Source organism: Centropristis striata, chromosome 20, assembly GCF_030273125.1.
Source record: "Centropristis striata isolate RG_2023a ecotype Rhode Island chromosome 20, C.striata_1.0, whole genome shotgun sequence".
Taxonomy (NCBI): domain Eukaryota; kingdom Metazoa; phylum Chordata; class Actinopteri; order Perciformes; family Serranidae; genus Centropristis; species Centropristis striata.
In genome coordinates, this window is record NC_081536.1 from 5,173,064 (window position 1) to 5,191,243 (window position 18,180).

An 18,180-nucleotide genomic window follows, 5' to 3' on the forward strand; every position below is an offset into this window, starting at 1 on the left:
TAGAGAGGACAATTGTTTTGTTTTTTTTCAAGAAAATAAATAATTCCTAACCCATCACAAGAAGTAATGTAGCATTCTCCCAGGAGGGTCAGTTCTCTAAACCCTGAGGCGGGGCCGAGTCTTCTCATTATTATTTGTGACCAAAACACATCTGAGTGGAGTAATTTTCCCGGGACGATCGCCGCCTCTGACGACTGACAAAACATTTTTATTTGGTTTGTGTGATAAATTAGTAGTTGTAGGTTGCCAAAGTACAGCAGCACAGAGAAAACATTATTTGCAGTGAATGCTCCCCTGGGGTGACTTATTGGTGAGGCATCCAAAATAGTTACCTAGGGATGTTTATTACATCTTTGTGTCCCGTTATTATAACAAATACAGGATAAATATACGCACATAAATAATGTGCTAAGGTATGTGGGTCTACACACCTCCACAGCCAGCATATTGTCTCTCTGCATACAAGTAATTTGATCCGAGCAGTAAACAAAGACAGTCTCTGGGCAACCGCTGCATCATTACGCCTGACAGCAGCATCTATGACCTGCTCTGCCAACCACGCACACATACAGACAGACACATTCACTCTGTGAGTTTGTCTCCTGGCAATAATGACAGCAGTTTTGGATCCATTCAAGCCGTTCTCTGCAGAGCTACACGTCATCAGACGGCTGAACTCCAGTCTGTACGGAGCTGCTGGTGGACTGGAACCTGGACGTGCAAACTCTCCTTTTGCTAGATGTCACGGCCCTTCTGAATACGTCGTTCTCGCTCCGTCACGGGACGATGTCCCCCTGCTGGATCCTTGCTGTGGTCAGCTGAGCGCTGGAGCGGAGGTGGCACTAGGGGTCAAAGGTCGTCGGAAATTTATAGATTTCCAGCATGTGGCCTCTGCTCTGCGGGTGCCTCCGGGTTTCAGAGAGAGGCCACAAACAGCTCCCAACCCCACTGGTATCTGCGTTGACCTGAGCGAAGACAAGGCCTGGAACTCCAGGAGGGTCCCTGATGCAGGCTTGAGAGCAAGGCTCGGTGGTAAAATAGCACCAGTGATATTTATACTTGTTTCTGTTTCCTATCACAATTTACACCTGACGCTGTGCAAATCAGAGTTATAAGTTAGACAAGAGAGAGAGAGGCTGGCTTATCTACAGGACAACTGCGCCAGGCCCAGGCTCCAAATGCTTCGGGGCACAAAATAAACTAAAGCTCGACTAAAGCTGATATGATTAGTCAATTCTGGCAACTATTAAATTTCAATCATTTTTCAAGCAAAAATGCCAATTATTTTCTGGCCATCTTCTTGAATGTGAAGATGTCTAGCTTTTCTTAGTCTTATATGAGATAAAGATGGGCTGTTCTTTTGATAAAACAAGCATTTTGAATAGGTCATGTAGGCTCTCGGGAGGCATTTTTCACTATTTTATGGACTTCACAATTAATCAGTTAATCTGAGAATTGCAGCTAAAACAACATTGTATCCATGTGCAGCAGTGAAACGAAAACCAAAAGACTAGATAAAAACACAGAACACATTTCACCCTAATGTAAAGTCTATTAGCCAAGAGGGAACCCGCGGACAGCAACAGTGAGAGAAACATATTCATACAGTATTCATTCAGTAGGCTGCACACCATGCAAGTCGTTGGGCAGCTGGAATTTTTTTTTCTGTATGCATCAGGCGAACAATTCTTAATGGACTGTATAGGTGCCATCTTTAGGTCTGGTATCCAGTTCTTATAATACATCCCTGGCTGTTATAGGCAACAAAGTCAGGAATATCTCAATTTTAAAGTTACACTACTATTTGTTCCCCATTGACAATGCATAACATGTGAATAAATGGCTTTCCAATTCCAAAACAAGTTAAATGACTAAAAATATAAACTCTTAAGATATCAACCTAAATAACAATATAAACACCTGTAGATATACATTTTTTTATCATACACTGACAGGCTACAGTCCAGGATCACAACCTGAAGGACAATATAAATACCTGTAGATATATTTTTATCATACACGATTTACACCACATGATTGCTATACACTCCTGGTCCAAAACAATATCAAGTTAGCATCCAATTTCTAGCTCAATCGCATACATAAAGCACATACTGCCCTCCTAGCTGCCCTCCCTGGAAACAGTTTTTTAAGATTTATTTGTTTTATCACATACACACACAGTGATCAATTGATACTGCTTTGCATAGTCAGACCTATTGCAAATAATAATACCTGTAAATTACCTGTAAATCCTTTCATACAGGATTTCCATCAGATCTAGGAATAGTGCATCAAAGATACAACAGCCTAATGTTTCCCAGAAGCAACCAATTTCAACTGATTTCTAAATGAAATATAATGAAGTTGCCATTTCTTTTCAGACAGAGTTAAGAGAAACTAGGGGCCTTGACGGCTACGTTACCTAGCAACCACGCTGCCGCCACATAGCTACAGTAGCTTGAAAAAAAGCGATATGGAACAATGAATAGGATAAATTTGCCGTTTTATCTGATCACAAATGAAAAGGGTAAGCTAGTTAGCACACCACCATCGCTGGTATAAAAACTCAATGAGAAAACACTGGCCTACCTTATACCAGCTGTTCTCAACCTTGGGGTCGGGACCCCAATTGGGGTTGCGAGATGATTTCTGGGGGTCGCCAAATCATTTTGGAAGTCAGCTCTGTCTCCACTGTGTTAAAGTGTTCATGTGTTAATGTGTTTTAGTCTTTTTGGTCACTTAATGCCTTTTTTTGATCATTTTGTGTCTTTTTTTTAAATTATTTTGTGGTCAATTTGTTTCTTTTGTTTCCTTTTTTTGGTAATTGTGTGTCTTTTTTTAGTCATTTTGTTTCTTTTTTGGGTCATTTTGTGTCTTTTTTGGTCATTTTGTGTCTTTTTCAGTCATTTTGTGTCTTTTTTTGTAATTTTGTTTCTTTTTTGGGTGATCTGAACTGTGCGTGTGTGATTGTGTTCAGTGGGGGTCGCGGACAACATGCATGTTAAATTGGGGGTCGCGACTCAAAAAGGTTGAGAACTACTGCCTTATACAACGGCCCTTTTTTTCTCCTCAAGAAACTCCTCCGGCACATCAGCAAAGTCCAGTTCCGCTCGGTTTGCAGTTTGTCAACGGCAAAAGTTTCTACACTGAATCTCACAGTCACCTGACTTCTCATGCAAGGTTATAATAGTTTTGGATTTTTCATTAGTTTTAGTTTTAATTTCGTTGTGAATTTTTGTTTTCAAATTCAGTTAGTTTTAGTTAGTTTTTAGAGTGAGTTTTCTAGTTTTAGTTTAGTTTTAATTTTTTTTAAATGCTTATTTTAGTTTAGTTTTTATTAGTTTTAGTGTTAGTTTTAGTTTTTTTGTAATGGGCTATGTGTTGGTGCCAGATTCAAAGTGGTCATAATAAATGTTTCCTTTATTTCCTTTGGTTTATCATCTCAGCCCCAATAAGGTTATTAACTCTTACAGTTCTGGGTGTTTTGTATTTTGGTTCTAGTGTAAACATCCCAGTCTCAGTAAACATATTCACCACGTGTTGCATGTTCAAATAGAAACACTGAATTATGAATGAAAAAAGTTGACAAAAACGAAAACTAAGGACATTTTCACTATAATTTTAGTTAGTTTTAGTTAGTTTTGTAACCACACAATACAGTTTTAGTTAGTTATCGTTTTTTTTTTAAATCTAGTTTTTATTTTTATTTCAGTTAACGAAAATGTTTTTTCAATTCTAGTTTTGGTTATTCCGTTAGTTTTCGTTAACTATAATAACCTTGTTCTCATGGTCATCAGCAAGATAGATACAGCCAGCAAACAAACATAATATATTTATTATTTAAAATAAAGTAAGGCTGCATTCCATAATATCAGTTCGTTTTTCAACACACACAGTCAATTACTTAATTTGATGTAATAAAAAAAAAGGTAATAGTCTGTTGGAAAAGACTTCCTGTACTGCAGCGCCACCTACTGGTCGTTCGCAACAGTAGTATTCACGTCAAAATCAACTTCCGGTTTACTTAAGCTGGAAACCAAGCTCACTTCAGTTTGCTGCTCATTTACTCTCTGGTAGCGTACCGTATCAGCCCTCCTGCTCCCCCTCAGTTAGTAGTAAGTATTTATCAAATATAACATACTGTAAGAATATAGTTCCCCTTTTTTGTTGTTCTGCAATTGAGTCACAAATTAAGCTAATTTGATAGCTAAGTGTTAGCTAGCCTAGCACTGTGACAAGTGACTCAGAATCTTCTGATTCTAAAAGTTCTAAGAAGTCTTATATTGTCAGTAGTAATGTGTCAAAATGCTGTTGTGTTGTTTTGTCACACTGTTAGCTAAATCTCAAGGACAGTATATTTCAGTTGTTTACATGTTAAATATTAATATAGAGTCATGGGGAAAAAATATTGTTTTCTTCAATTTCTTGTCCATTTTAATGCCTGGTACAACTAAAGGTGCATTTGTTTGGACAAATATAATGATAACAACAAAAATAGCTCATACAAGTTTAATGTAAGAGCTGATATCTAGCCATTTTCCATGGTTTTCTTGATAATAACCAAAATCATTACTAAGATCATTATCATATTTGTTGTTATCATTATATTTGTCCAAACAAATGTACCTTTAGTTTTACCAAGCATTGAAATGAACAAGAAATTGAGGAAATAGGGTGGTCTAATAATTTCTTCATGCCTTTATATGCCACACAACCAACTTTGGGGAGGTTGTAGTTGAGAACAAGGAGTAGTAAGTTAGTTGGTGTCTGTGCCTGGCGAAATACTGTATTATTAAAGTGCTATTGGTAGTCTGCTGTGTGCTTTGTACCCGCTTAAAGGCAATGGGATTTATACACAAGTCACAGAGTGGATGGAGCCGGGGAGTCAATAAAGGCCCATGGCTGATTTTTGCTCCAGGGCCCCCTCGTGGGGTAATCTGGCCTTGAGAGTGGTTGCAACTGTGCATAGTTATAGTATAGTTCATTAGCCTCTCTGTGTCCCATATACTTAAATATTTTTGTGTCATCCTAAGGTTCAACCAGTCCTGTTAGAGTTCAACCAAACTCCCTGAGGACCTCAACAAAAGCAACATCGCACAACAGATTCACTGCTAAACACACTGGACATCAGGTGGGTGATGATGAGGGAATTATCTTTGCTACTACAGTGCTTTGCAAAATGGCATGCATTTACTCCATGAAGCTCAACAGATCTTTGTTTTCCTTTAAGTTAAATTTCCTTATTTATCTCTCTGATCACATAATCACACATTCAATTATATATTCAATCTGACACCACAGACATTTGCTTGAACTAATGCGTGCTTGGTTTCTAGAAAAAAAGTTATTAATACATTTTTTTAAATTACCTGTCAATTAGTCACTTTACCATCACAACACAAACTATGAAAGAGTAATCCATAAACACACCATTTGGATCTCACCACACATGATAAAGCATCACATTAGCCCACTGTGATGTAGGCAGGTGTTTACTTTGAGAACATAATCATGCTTTATTATTTTGTTTCTGAGTTTGCTTATTGAAGTAATCATAATTACCTTGACATACCGTTTTATGGTTTAGGAGAAGCTTTGCAGCACTCAGCTGTAGTGAAGAGGTAAAGTATTGTCTGGTGAATGGAGGCTTGATTGATGGCTGTACTTAAGCAGTTTGAGATGTGAGTGGAGAGTAGTGAACACAGTGCTGCAAAAACATCAGATTGTCTGATTGACTCATTCAGATTCACTTCAAGTAGCAGTGTGTAGGATTTAGGGGGATATATTGGCAGAAAAGGAATATGAGAGTCATAATTTTAGTTTTAATAGTGTATAATCAACTCAAACTAAGATTTGTTGTGTTTTTGTTAGCTTAGAATGAGCTCTTCTTATCTACATAGGGAGCGGTTCCTGTTACAATAGAATATTACAGTAGGCCAGAACAGACAAACCAAATTCTGGCTCAAGACAAGTGAAAGCCACTGTATGTTCTTTACATGCTTGGACGGGGAGGGGTGAGGGGAAAGGTGATTGGTTGGTTGCAATCTGTAATCACCCCGCTAGATGCCACTCAAGCCTACACACTGCTCCTTTAAGAGAGTATATCAGGGTTTTTGTCTTACCTTTGTTTTGCATTAGTCAATAAGACAACATCCTGACATTTTGTGTTTTTCGACACATTAGCATTGTGACGTGCTGTCTTTGGAAACTCTTTGGAAAGGGCAGCCAAAAAGTACTTGGCAGCGGATTGGCTGAACCATCCGTCTATCATTGTCTGGCTAACCTTGACCAATCACATTTACAGGCTCAGCGGTTAATCAAACTCGGGAGAAGAGCGAAAGCATATCTCTGTTCTTCACTGAATAAAGAAATACTCTCAAGTTCTGTTAGAACTGATGCTATTTCAGCATCTATGCTAAGTATCCTAAAAATGCTGCGTGGATTGCATCATCATCATCAGGCTAAATGTTGTGTTGATACTTTGGTGTATCAAAAACAATGACATCCCAATCAGTGGTGGAAAGTAACTAAGTACATTTACTCAAGTACTGTGTTTAGGTACAATTTTGAGCTACTTTTAATTTACTTGAGTATTTCCATTTTGTGTAACTTGACACTTCTACTCCCACTACATTTTAGAGGCAAATATTGTACTTTTTACTCCACTACTATTATCTGCCCGTTTTAGTTACTTTTCAGATCAAGATTTAACATAAAAAGACATGATAAATTTAAAGTGAATACATTTTTTTAAATTAAACCTCATAACCGTGTATAATAGTTAAAATGACCCCTAAAATGCTACTTACATAAATGCATCAATATAAATAATCCAATGATATATTCAGTATATATATAACAATCTGAGTGGCCCCATTCTGCAACGACTACTTTTACTGATACTGATACTTTTGTACTTTTAACTTTAGTAAGTTTTGAATGCAGGAATTGTACTTGCAGTAGAGTAATTACACAATATGGTATTAGTACTTTTACTTAAGGGATCTGAATACTTTTTCCACCACTGATCCCCATCAGCCTCAGCTGTACTTTTGTGCTTTTGCAAAAATGTCAGCTTGCTTAACTGCTAAACTAAGATGGTGAACATATACCTGCATATACCTGGTGCAATGTGATTGTTCTGAAGTCACGCTGGTCTGAAAACCCAAAGAAATGATCTTTCTCTGATCCAAACCGAGTGGTTTTTGTGCCTCAACCTTAAGTGCAGAGGATGTTATGACCTTAACCACAACATTGTCACATCATAAAACATATTTTTATTTTATAAGGGACACGTAAGCAGTCAATTGACCTGTGTATTTTTGGACCATTTGGCTGTCGGATCCATAAATCTTGGCGCCCTAGCACTCCCCGCTGCCTGCACTGATGTTGGCATGCATCTCTGTGCTTAAGCACAGCCTCGTGGCTGCAGACTCATTTTATTTTATGTTCTGACATCTATTAGATATTATTTTCTATCTTGATCTTATTCATTTACAGTTACTTTGGGGATTTTAATTAAGACCAATTTGTGCAGACTGGTAGCAGATTTGCACTCACTACAGACTTACAAGGATCTGAGTCCTCTGTAAGATCATTAGGCTGTTAACCGTTTCTATTAAAAACTAATGGTCTTTTTATATGAGAGTGTAAGTGAATTAAGAGATGTTTTATTTGTGCATGGGTTTTAATACAGTTCTGGTTATGTATTAATATTCAAAATACATAATCTTTATGTGGAATAATAAAGTGTTTATGTAAGACATAAAGAAAGGAAGCACTAATTAGTAACCACTAGGCATGTGCATTCTAATATCCTGTTTTTTTTTGGCAGTTGCCGCCTGATATTAGAACGGACACAAAAACAACTGAAAACATAATAAAACGAAGGATATTGTTTTTCTAAGGACGGCTTCTCTGCTGATCTGAGACTGTGGACAGACAACTCACTGGCAGTTCGGCGCTTCAGATACACTTCAGCAACACAAAGGTTGGAACACAGTGACCTTCAATCATCTCCTTGCAAAAAACAGCCAAACTAAACAAAGCTCACCTCCCACATCATTCATTATGCAGTGTCCATGCATAGTGTCATTTTGCTTTGAGGGTTATTGAGAGTGAGTAGGTTTGATTTTGTGCTCCAGTGATGTCATCAGGGAGCAGTACGTCCTCTCGTTGTGTTAATTGCTGCTGAATGAAATCATGTAGATGGACTGTAGCCTTGCTCAATGCCTCTGGGAGGAATTGGCTCCCTCGTTAATAAGCTGTCTAATATACTTTGTGCAACGAAGTAGGCTGTTTAACAATTCAAATTAAAGCTAATAACTTTTGGGAATCAACTTAATCAATTACACTCAAGGCACTTGGTATTGATGTTTAATGGCTGGAATTTCCTGTTCCTTTATAGGAGTTATGAGGAAGTTGGCTGGGATACGAAGTTGCCCCGGCGCTTGAAGGCACCAGAAACAACCTTGGAAGAAATGGCGGACCCAGTGAGTGAGCGTCCCTCATCGAGGCGCTACAGTACGCAACCTCAGATGTGGCAGGTGAGCCCAAAGAGAAGCACAACTGGTGGCAAACACTGCAAAGGCTTTCATGCACTTGTTTTCTTTTCCTCCAGCTGTGGGCTCTTACTGGTTTACACTCACCCACAACTGACTGAAGGGAATTTGTAATAGCCAATTACACTGGAGAAGTGGAAATATAACAAAACAGTAGAACTGCTGTGCTAAAGTAATTAAGCAGTGGTGGTTTTCAAGAAGGAAAAAAAAATCTAGCTGTATTACCTGCATTTAATTGCTGTAAGAATAAAACACAAGCTGTTATTGTCTCTCTAAAATTAAAACCATATTTCCAACTAAGAAGTATATTTGTTTACATTTAGTTTTCATCAAAGGGATAATTGTGTTGGAGGTGAATTTTTTACATTGCTTTCTCTCATTCCACCATCTTCAAAAACTCCAGCTTAGCTTGTACTATTTGTGCTGTACACCTCAGCAATGTTCCTCTTGTGCCTTGAAACAATGTAGCTCATTTTCCCTCACTTTGGACCTGTTGGCACACAATTGAAAATGCAGCATAGAGACTGAAGGTGGCAGATAAAGTGTAGGTCTGGTGAGGTTTTCTATTTTTCTTGTTGCCATCAAATCCCACTAAAAGACCAAATAAATGAATCACCCCCCCCTTTTTTTAAATCTCTGTTCTTCAACTTTGGCCGTTGTTTTCAGTGGTCCAAGTGAGCAGTGGTTCAAAACCACTGTTTCTCTGGTTCTCCTCTATGACTGTCATTATTGTTGCTGTTGCTGTCACCAGCAGCACTGAATGCATTTATGCATTATTTTGAAGCACTTGGATGCCTCTATATGTCTGGATTTGAACTTCTTCACGACAGTCAGCCACACAGAACCATAGAGTTGGTCAGCCCATTCAACTGTTGTGTTATGTATTTTTTGTCTTTTGTCTTTTTCACAGAATTGGCCCAATTTGTGTGTCACCCACCCCATCAGAAAACTTCTTGATACTCCCACAGCAAGCCACTCTGTCCTTGTTGTAGCTTATCCCTCTGTGCCCTCAGGGCGCTTTCACACCTATCTCGTTTGGGCCGGACTTTAGGACTTTTCAGTTTGATCCGAACCCAAATTCCAGGTGTGAAAGGTGCCAAAGGACCACGCTCTGCACCAAAGGACCAAAGTTTGGTCAGACCACAAGAGGTGGTCTTGGTCCGGACCAAATGAACCAAGGTCCGAACCTTTTGCAGTGTGAAAACAACTTTTTTTATAGTTCGGACCTTCGTATCAATGACAGGAAGTTTTTTTTCTTCTTCTGCTCTTCTTATTATTATCCCACACTCACCTTCTCTCCGGAAAAGACTTTGCCATAACTGGCAGGATTGCGAGCCGTTTTCTCCTCCTCTCCTGTCGACGGCCATACAGTTTTGGCATGATGAGGAGGCTCATCTTGCGAATACCAAGTACTCTCACGTATTGCTCATTAAGCTGGTGCTGCTGGTAGCAAAAGACCAGCAAAAGTATTACCACAGGTGAAAGGTGGCTCGCTGGATTCATTTTGTGTAAACACGTTAAGGAAGTAACACTGAGGTCAGATGCCGGCCGGCCTAACAACGCAGCGTAACCAAAACAAAATGAGCCGTGGAAGTACACAGGGACATGACGTGTCCAGTAGAATTGTCTTGTAAAGTCCATTATTCTTTTTGCAGTGTGAAACCAAAACTAACAGGACCAAATGTACACAATGTAACAGAACACAGACCTTGGTTTGGACCTTGGTTCAGACTTTTATGATCAAAAACTATCAATAAGCCCCACTGTTGTTCCTTCATAACACTGAACATGGACATAGAAGTTAATTTTGAATTGATCCTACATAGGGTTGCAAAAGGGTGGACAATTTCCAGAAACTTTCCATGGGAAGTTAAGCTGGTGATTTTTGGATATATTCCAAGTCGGAAACTTTCCATGACAATCCCATTCAATATGAGTTTTTCATCATCATAATGCTGCAGTTTGATGGTCTTGCAAAGAGAGGTGACTGTCTCATTTGTTTCCATTATGCTACATTACACTGTGAGCATTGTGTGAGCATTTATCTGGTTATAAGAGCTGAGTGTGTTTATAAAGGTGTCTGATTAATTCTGTTAAATGATCTGTTACTGTCCCTTCCAAGTCTGTTGGAGCTGAGTGGAACAGGCAGCAGCTCCGATCGAGGAATGATGCCAAGAAACCCATATCATTGTAAGTTTTCAACAACCAATGAGTCCTGTCCGTATACTCTGGCTCGATTAAATATGGCTGAATATCCAAGTCAGCCAAAACACTGTCAAATGTAATCGTGGTCATTACATCCTCTGCACTTATATTGTGGTTTGCCATTTATCATTGTCGGAAACATAACTAGTTTGCAAGGACAAGGAAGTTTATGCTTTGGAGCAGCTTTTTGAGCATGCCTTCTTGCTATCAAGACAAGTCCAGGCCTATATAGCTTGTAGTTCTTCCTTGCCTCCAACTGTGGCACAGTCATTTAAACTCAGCTTTTTAATGAATAGAGGTGGGGGGAAAAAATCGCTACAGCAGTTGTCGAATTAGCGCTGCAAAGTTACAAAGGTTTTAGCTACACGCTAAAGACATTGTAACCAGGTATGTGACTCCGTCGCAACGTAAATTGGAGCTTTATAGAGCAGTGAAGCTTAAAGTTGAGTAAAGTTTGATAAAATGCTGCAGTTGTTGTCGTCCATACATGTTTGATATCAGTTCAGTTCAGTTTGACTGAATACTTTGTTGGTCAGTCTGTGGGTTTGACTCTCATTGTGGAGAAATAACAAGACTGAAGTGAGATGAATAGACTGAGAATTTTCTCTTATTCAACAAAACAGTTCTTGATTGAATTAGATTTTTGGACGCAAAATGCAGTTAAACAGTTAAATCACAGTATGTTGTATCCCAATACTCACCATTTCTTTCCATTTCAAAATGCTTAAAATCGCAATAATCAGGGGCGTTCCCGGTGGCACACCTGGTAGAGCGCGTACCACAGAGGCCCAGTCCTCGTAAGCGGGCGGCCCGGTTTCGAATCCGGCTCGGAGCCCTTTCCCGCATGTCTTCCCCTCTGTCTCCCCCTTTCACTCTCAATATCTCTCTCTCTCAATAAAGCTACAAAATGCCCAAAATAATATCTTTAAAAAAAAAAAAAAATCGCAATAATCAAGTATGGGGATAAAATCGTATCATGGGGCCTCTGCTGATTCACACCTCTGTTGATAAGGCACATACTGAGGAATCAACACTGAATGGACATCTACATAAAAAAGTGGTAAATGCATCTTTTAAGAGCAGTTATGGTAATGCAGATCTCCAGCTTTACATCAATATCTCTCTCTCCTCTTTCCAGCTGCAGTGGATGTCCAAGGTCAGGTCAAATCCCTCTGTACACGTGAGTACTTGAGAGGTCACTCTAGAGTCTCTTACAGATACAGCATGCAAACAATTCCCAGGCATGTGTCTTCAGAGATGAATATTGTGTGTGTTTGCAGCGGTACGATCGGCTCTGAGAACATGCATAACATCGACAACATTGATGAAGACTTTCGCCCACTGACCCTGAAGAGGAGCACCGTGCCCTCCTACGAGCCCACGGCGCGGTAAAACACACTTTAATGACACGCACACACACATTCACTGCGGCTCTCAAGAGCTCTATTAATTCAGCATGAAATTTATTTTGCACTTGAAACATTTTTTATTACACCCTGGGTGACTCAAGCAAATACTGAAACAGATTTTCGCTTTTGAAATTCCTCTCACATGGTGATGTTCAGCCTCCTGTTACAGATCCTGATAAATAATGTGTAAACTTGTGATTTGTGCCAGCCGAACCACCATCCCTGGATATACAGGCAGGGCTGTTTACGCTACCTCTGCTGCTGATGCTGCAGTCTCTGTCCCAGCTGTCCCCAGTCCTGCACGCTCCTCTGGGTGAGTCTTCACAGCAACTTTTATGATGCCACTTAGGCAGCAAAATAAACCGTTGCTTAACACACTATCTAAATAACTCTGAGCATTTTTACACAAAACTCTCATCTATTTTTCCTTCTATTCTCTTAATATTCTCTTGTATCTAATGTTACACACTGAAAACGTCTTCTCCCACCATTACATATATCCTGAATACACATCATTTTCTATGGCATCAGAAAGAATAATCACAAATCTCCACTGGAGGGCGTTCTAATGCACTCCACTGACACCAGGCCGCAGGTTATTCGCTGACTCCAGCACACAGATGTGCTCATATTTTACTGCTGTTCACTGGAAATGAAATATAGCTCAGAGTAGTCACCATTAATACCAACTATTCAGTGGGTTTTACTTAATAAATTCATAATTTATAATGTTTGATATATTTTTCGGCCAGTATTTCACAGTCATACTACGCTTATTATGTATATAGTTCTTTTTTTAAAGAAAAATGAATCACTTGCAGATGGTGCAATTAGGGCTCGGCCAATAAATTGATAATATATCAATGTCGTGATATGGATATTGGATTAAATATAGATTTCTTGGTTTTAAAGCTGCATTACAGTAATGTAATTTTCTGGACTTACCACACTGTTCTTGCTGTTTCTGTTATTAGTCAATTTATCAACATTAATAATGAATATTTATCAGAAATCTTATTGTAAATATTTTTGCAAAAGCACCAATAGTCACCCCTACATTATTGCCACAATATTAATATCCATGTATTTGTTAAAAGTATTGTGATATTATATTTTTAAGCTACACAGTGACACTTCTGTCTAATTCAGGACTAACCCAAAGCAAAAATAAATAACAAAACACATTCTGTCATATTAATAAAAATACTTGGATCTGTTTTTTTTTAAGGGTAATACACAAGCATACAATAAGAAAGATTTGTAATATAAACTGTTTATTAGCACAGTGATTTCAGTATACAAACAATTACAGTTACTAATAAATAATCTGTTTATTATCTGTTATCTGTTTTTCTTTTTGCGTTTTATTCAGAATTGTATTTTAGCTTTTCTCTTTGTGCCTGTATGTATTTGATTGGCATCACTTTAGGCATTTGCATCAGCTAAATGTGTATCTTATTTTTTTGGATGAGTGGGCCGGTGAGATACAAGCTAATGGTCAGTTGGTAAAGACTACAGTAATTGGAAATGTTCGAGCAGAGATTAAAAAACAATGGACGTCATTCCTGAAGACGGACAGGAAGGAAATTGGAAGTCTTGGAAAAACTGGAGAGAAAATGACAAGAAGGTTAATTTGAGGGCAAAATAACATTCTCACACAGAGGCGATTTCAAAGCAGACTTTCTGATTTTTCTTAAATTGGAATGGAAAAACATTTCATTTCAGGAAATGAAACATCTTTAAAAAAGTGTAAAGCATCGGCTGAACATGTCAGTGTACATGACTGAGAATGTTGCTGCTTTGAACACATGCCACTGCGCAGAGCAAACATCCCTCTGCTCTGGGAGTGCTGGCTGTCTGTTAAGGAGGTGGAAACCTGTTTCCTAGTTGGGCCCCAGTTGAGCGAACTTTACCGGCTTTTGGAGCAGGCATCTCCAGATGGCTGAATCCAGATCAGCTCGTGGTAATCGTGGTTTTTCACAACCTAGATCCATTTTCCTGGTGCCCGACACCCCCTGAGATCTGTTTCCTCTGCTGATTAGGCTGGCCTCCCATATTTTTTCCCCAAAACAAAAAAAAAAGACAAGCACTTGGATTGATTAACTGTCTGCCGCAACGGTCAGACGCCTCTGGATTTTTTGCTTGCCAAAGCTCGCTCATTACACACGTGCCTGTGGGGATTTTTTTTGTCTCTCTCTTTCACAGCGTTACCTTTTTTTAGGTATTTCATTTTTTATTTGATCTGAAAATAAATGCTAATTTACTAACTCATGATCTTTTAACAGGGCAATCAGAGAATCGGGGAGTCCCACTTTTGGCCATGCGGCGCCTCTGTCACGAATGGTGACCACCACGGCCCCCTGCAACCCCTTCCTGAGACCTGCGCTTCCTGTCACACACAAACACGCAAGGAGGCATTAGACAAAGCAGATGAGAAAGTTTTGAAGGTGTCAGCTTCCTTTTTATGCCATCCAATCTGTTTATATGAATACGTCTATAATGATGTGATGTCAGTGACTGATTCAGACTGAGTTGGAGAATAATGAGATGCCCTATTATCATAATTTCCCTGATTTAGATGAGTGGTTTTCTAACTCTGGGTAGTGAGCTCTCGCATTGTCCTCTTCAACATTCGCTCTCTCACTGCCTCGCTCGCTCACTCGCTCACTTTGTGTGTGTGTGTGTGTGTGTGTGTGTGTGTGTGTGTGTGTGTCGGTGTTTCTGTGTGTGTGTGTGTCTATTTCAGCCCACACACTGTGTTTCTATCAAGAAGGGCAAAGAGAAGGACCAAACAGAGAAAAAATATTTTGGGAAATAAGGATTTTCTGCACTAATGTCGCATATTTAACAGCATAAAAAAAACAATAGCAGGTATAAAAGATCCATTATGGTATATTAACCTGAGCTTATTTGCTCAGGAAGTACATATTACATAGAGTCTGCAGTTTAAGCTGCACACATCATTAAGAGGTGTTAGTTTTCTGTAGATGTGACTGTAATACAAATTGACTTTATTATGAAGTGTTTGGCAGCTATAGCTTTATGTCTGTGGTTTGTGCAGCTTTACGCTTAGACAGGAAATAGGGATGAGCTGGTTTTCCTGTTTCTCTTCATCTATATTTTGTTTAGATTTACATTTTGCAAGGATTTTTTACTTGAACACACTGTTGATTTTATGAGTTATGGTGGTGTTATCACTGATTCATCACAATTCTAATTCACATCTCAGTCATGTGACATATATTCTCAATGATTACCGTTGTTTGGGGGACTCACAAGACACAGATGTTAAAAAGAATGATCAGAATAGAAGCAGGAGAGGCAGAATTATAAATTACATTTTAGTCTCTTGTATGAGACAACATTTTGGATTCTACATTTCCCATGATGCAGCTCAATAGCGACTTTCTCCAGACATCACCTGGCTGTTTAAATATGGGGGTTTAAAATTTAGAAAGCACTTTGATGAGCTGCAGGAGACCATGCACACCTGTTTTCACAGAATATATAGACGTTGTCAAGAGCAGTGTTGGGCAATTTACTTAAAATATCAGTTACTCATTAAATATCATGGATTAAAAAAGTAATTAAATTACTTAACTATTTACTCAACAGCAAAATACAGTACCTGACTTTTTACACAGCTGCTTCAAAGGTGCCTTTTTTAAGTGCAGCCTGTTGCATCAGCTCTTCTCTCTTAAGTCAGGGTGAAAGATCCACTAAACAATATGTTAAAAATAGTATGTTTGATACTAAAGCTGCACCACAGAGAGGTAAAGCTCATGTTAGCTGCTCTGCCGTAAAGTCCAGACTAACCAGTACATTGTCGCAGAAAATTACATTTTCCCTTCTTGTGGCCAGTCGGTGAAACTTAAACTTATGCCTACTTTGGAAGTATTTCAGCTGGTGCAACCCTTCACATATTTAGAGCTTGTCTATAAACTATGACCTAAGTGAGAAAATACATTCAAACTAGAATATGTTTGAATTTACGGCTAGTTGGTGTAACCGAGTGCTGGAAATCCTCGACACTTAACATGTTCTGTAGTTACCATGTGTGGAGATTGAAAACAGTACAGTCTATGAAAAGGCATTTTCTTTATGTTTTAAAGCAGGGGTGGTCAGGGCAACCTTTACTAACTAAAGAGCCACTGTTGGCCAAAAAAAAAGAGAAAATCGCGTAATGGAGCCGCAAACCTTATATTGAGCCTAAAATGAAAATTAAACAGCCTAATAAGTCTAAATTAGCCTACCAACATTATTAATAGTCATATTGAGCATTTATTAATATGATTTTGAAAACTAGTCTATCTCGGGGAACTCAAAACTAAACTCAAAATTGGCAAAACTTAAAAGTTAAGGCGCGGGCCGGAGACTTTTGTAAACTATGAAGCACATTTTAGTTGACTTAAATGTCTTTTTTAATATGCTGTAAAAAGGCTATACAATTTTACAATTGAGGAATACAAATAGCTTTTGGTCTACACCATTGATAAATGAACATTTTAATGTAAAAATATGTATATCATTTTTTTTGTCTCAACCACGGAGAGCCCCTGCAGGCGGCCTAAAGAGCCACATGAGGCTCTGGAGCCACAGGTTGGCCACCCCTGTTTTAAAGGTTTTAAGTGACCATCAACAGCTCAGTGTGCATGCAGCAGCACTGCAGTAGCCCTGTCCTCACAGAGAGGTCACACGCTTCACACAAACTCTGAACAAACCAAGACGACTCTGAAATATCGTCTAATGGGTGATGTTCATAATCAGCCAGGAACACACATTTAAATATGTAAATACAATAACTTTAGAGTTACCAGGAGTCCCATTTCTCCTCTTTTGATAGACGCCCACTGCCTCCCTGCATCAAGCCACCATGTCTTGGACCAGGCCAGTGTCTTCACTGAGTACAGAAAACAAACTGACATCAACCCTCCATCAAACTCCTGGTAAGGCAGCACACAAGTCGACTCTCAAATTATGGGAGAAACAAAGCACTGTAGGTTTATTTACTGTAATGTAATGACTGAAATGAATGTTTCACACCATTACTCAAAACATTTTACCACATTACTGTTATTGCCCAACACTGGTCATATATATTCTAAACTTCATCTGTAAAAGATTTGAATACCCCCCTTTAACAGTTCAGTTATAAATCACACGGGCATATAGAAGAGATTTGTTATGATTTATCTTTCCACTTTGCATTGTACAGAATCCAGTAAATATAGAGAGTATGCTCTTCCTTTTAGATAGATAAATAGATTGCAACTTTATTAATCCCTTGGAAAAGGTTCCCTTAGGAAATTGCACTTCCAGCAGCAGCACAACAACAATACAATAAAATAGAAAAGAATAAAGTTAAAAACTAGTATAAATGTGCAAAATCACAGAATGCAAGAGACAATAAAAATATAAACACAGGGAAATGATATACAGGAAGAAATACTGTAAGAGCGGATATTTACAAGGGAGTGCATAAACAGTGCAGAAAATTAGTGCAAGCGTATGTATTTTTGTCTGATATCAGCTAACAGCACTGTTTATGATCGGTGTCTAGTAGCCACAAAATAATGTGCAAGTCTATTTTTACTTTCATTAGCATTAGCATTCATTAAGAACCACATTCATAAAGGTTCAATATAGAAGTATAGACGTTCTTATTCTAATTGAGTCATAATATAGCAACAAGAAACTATTTGCAAAATAAAGCTACAGTGAGTATTGTTGATAAGCCTGAAGAGGATCATGCATTTGGTGTCATGTACAGTATGTGTGCATGAGTGCATGTGTGGATCTGTCCGTCTGTCCACAGCTTATCTCTAATACTACTTGACCAATCAGCCTAATACTTTTTGTGCACATTCATGACTGTATGCTCAAATATGAAAATAAAAAATATATATATTTATTGATTGCTTTTTTATCGTTATTGCCTGCTGATTCCTAACGCTCCAGGCCGGTAGGGGCTGCAAGTGATCAACAACTGCTTCAGTTACAGA

The 18,180-nt window shown here is 38.6% G+C and overlaps 1 protein-coding gene across 2 annotated transcripts; it reads left to right on the forward strand.

Moving 5' to 3' along the window:
• The first annotated feature begins 611 nt into the window (after positions 1-611).
• On the forward strand, positions 612-14,814 carry LOC131993940 (spermatogenesis-associated protein 48). 2 transcript variants are annotated; one of them, XM_059360019.1, is made up of 9 exons: positions 612-1,032; positions 5,037-5,134; positions 7,911-7,993; positions 8,411-8,549; positions 10,687-10,754; positions 11,908-11,949; positions 12,050-12,157; positions 12,387-12,491; positions 14,464-14,814. In XM_059360019.1, exons 1-9 carry the CDS (start codon positions 612-614, stop codon positions 14,597-14,599), a joined length of 1,200 nt encoding a protein of 399 aa, XP_059216002.1. In that variant the 3' UTR covers positions 14,600-14,814. The 2 variants fall into 2 exon arrangements, 1 of the variants encoding a protein (XP_059216002.1); XR_009396365.1 differs by lacking the exons at positions 612-1,032; positions 8,411-8,549; positions 10,687-10,754; ... (2 more) ...; positions 12,387-12,491; positions 14,464-14,814 and adding an exon at positions 4,064-4,118 and having other exon boundaries at positions 7,911-7,948.
• Positions 14,815-18,180: the final 3,366 nt, after the last annotated feature.

What these genes read in the sequence shown, in the direction of transcription:
- LOC131993940 (XM_059360019.1), top strand. Translation starts at nt 612, where the DNA reads ATGACAGCAGTTTTGGATCCATTCAAGCCGTTCTCTGCAGAGCTACAC. An exon ending in TCCTACGAGCCCACGGCGCG is followed by an intron (nt 12,158 to 12,386) that starts GTAAAACACACT and finishes GATTTGTGCCAG; the next exon opens with CCGAACCACCATCCCTGGAT. An exon ending in AGTCCTGCACGCTCCTCTGG is followed by an intron (nt 12,492 to 14,463) that starts GTGAGTCTTCAC and finishes ATCTTTTAACAG; the next exon opens with GGCAATCAGAGAATCGGGGA.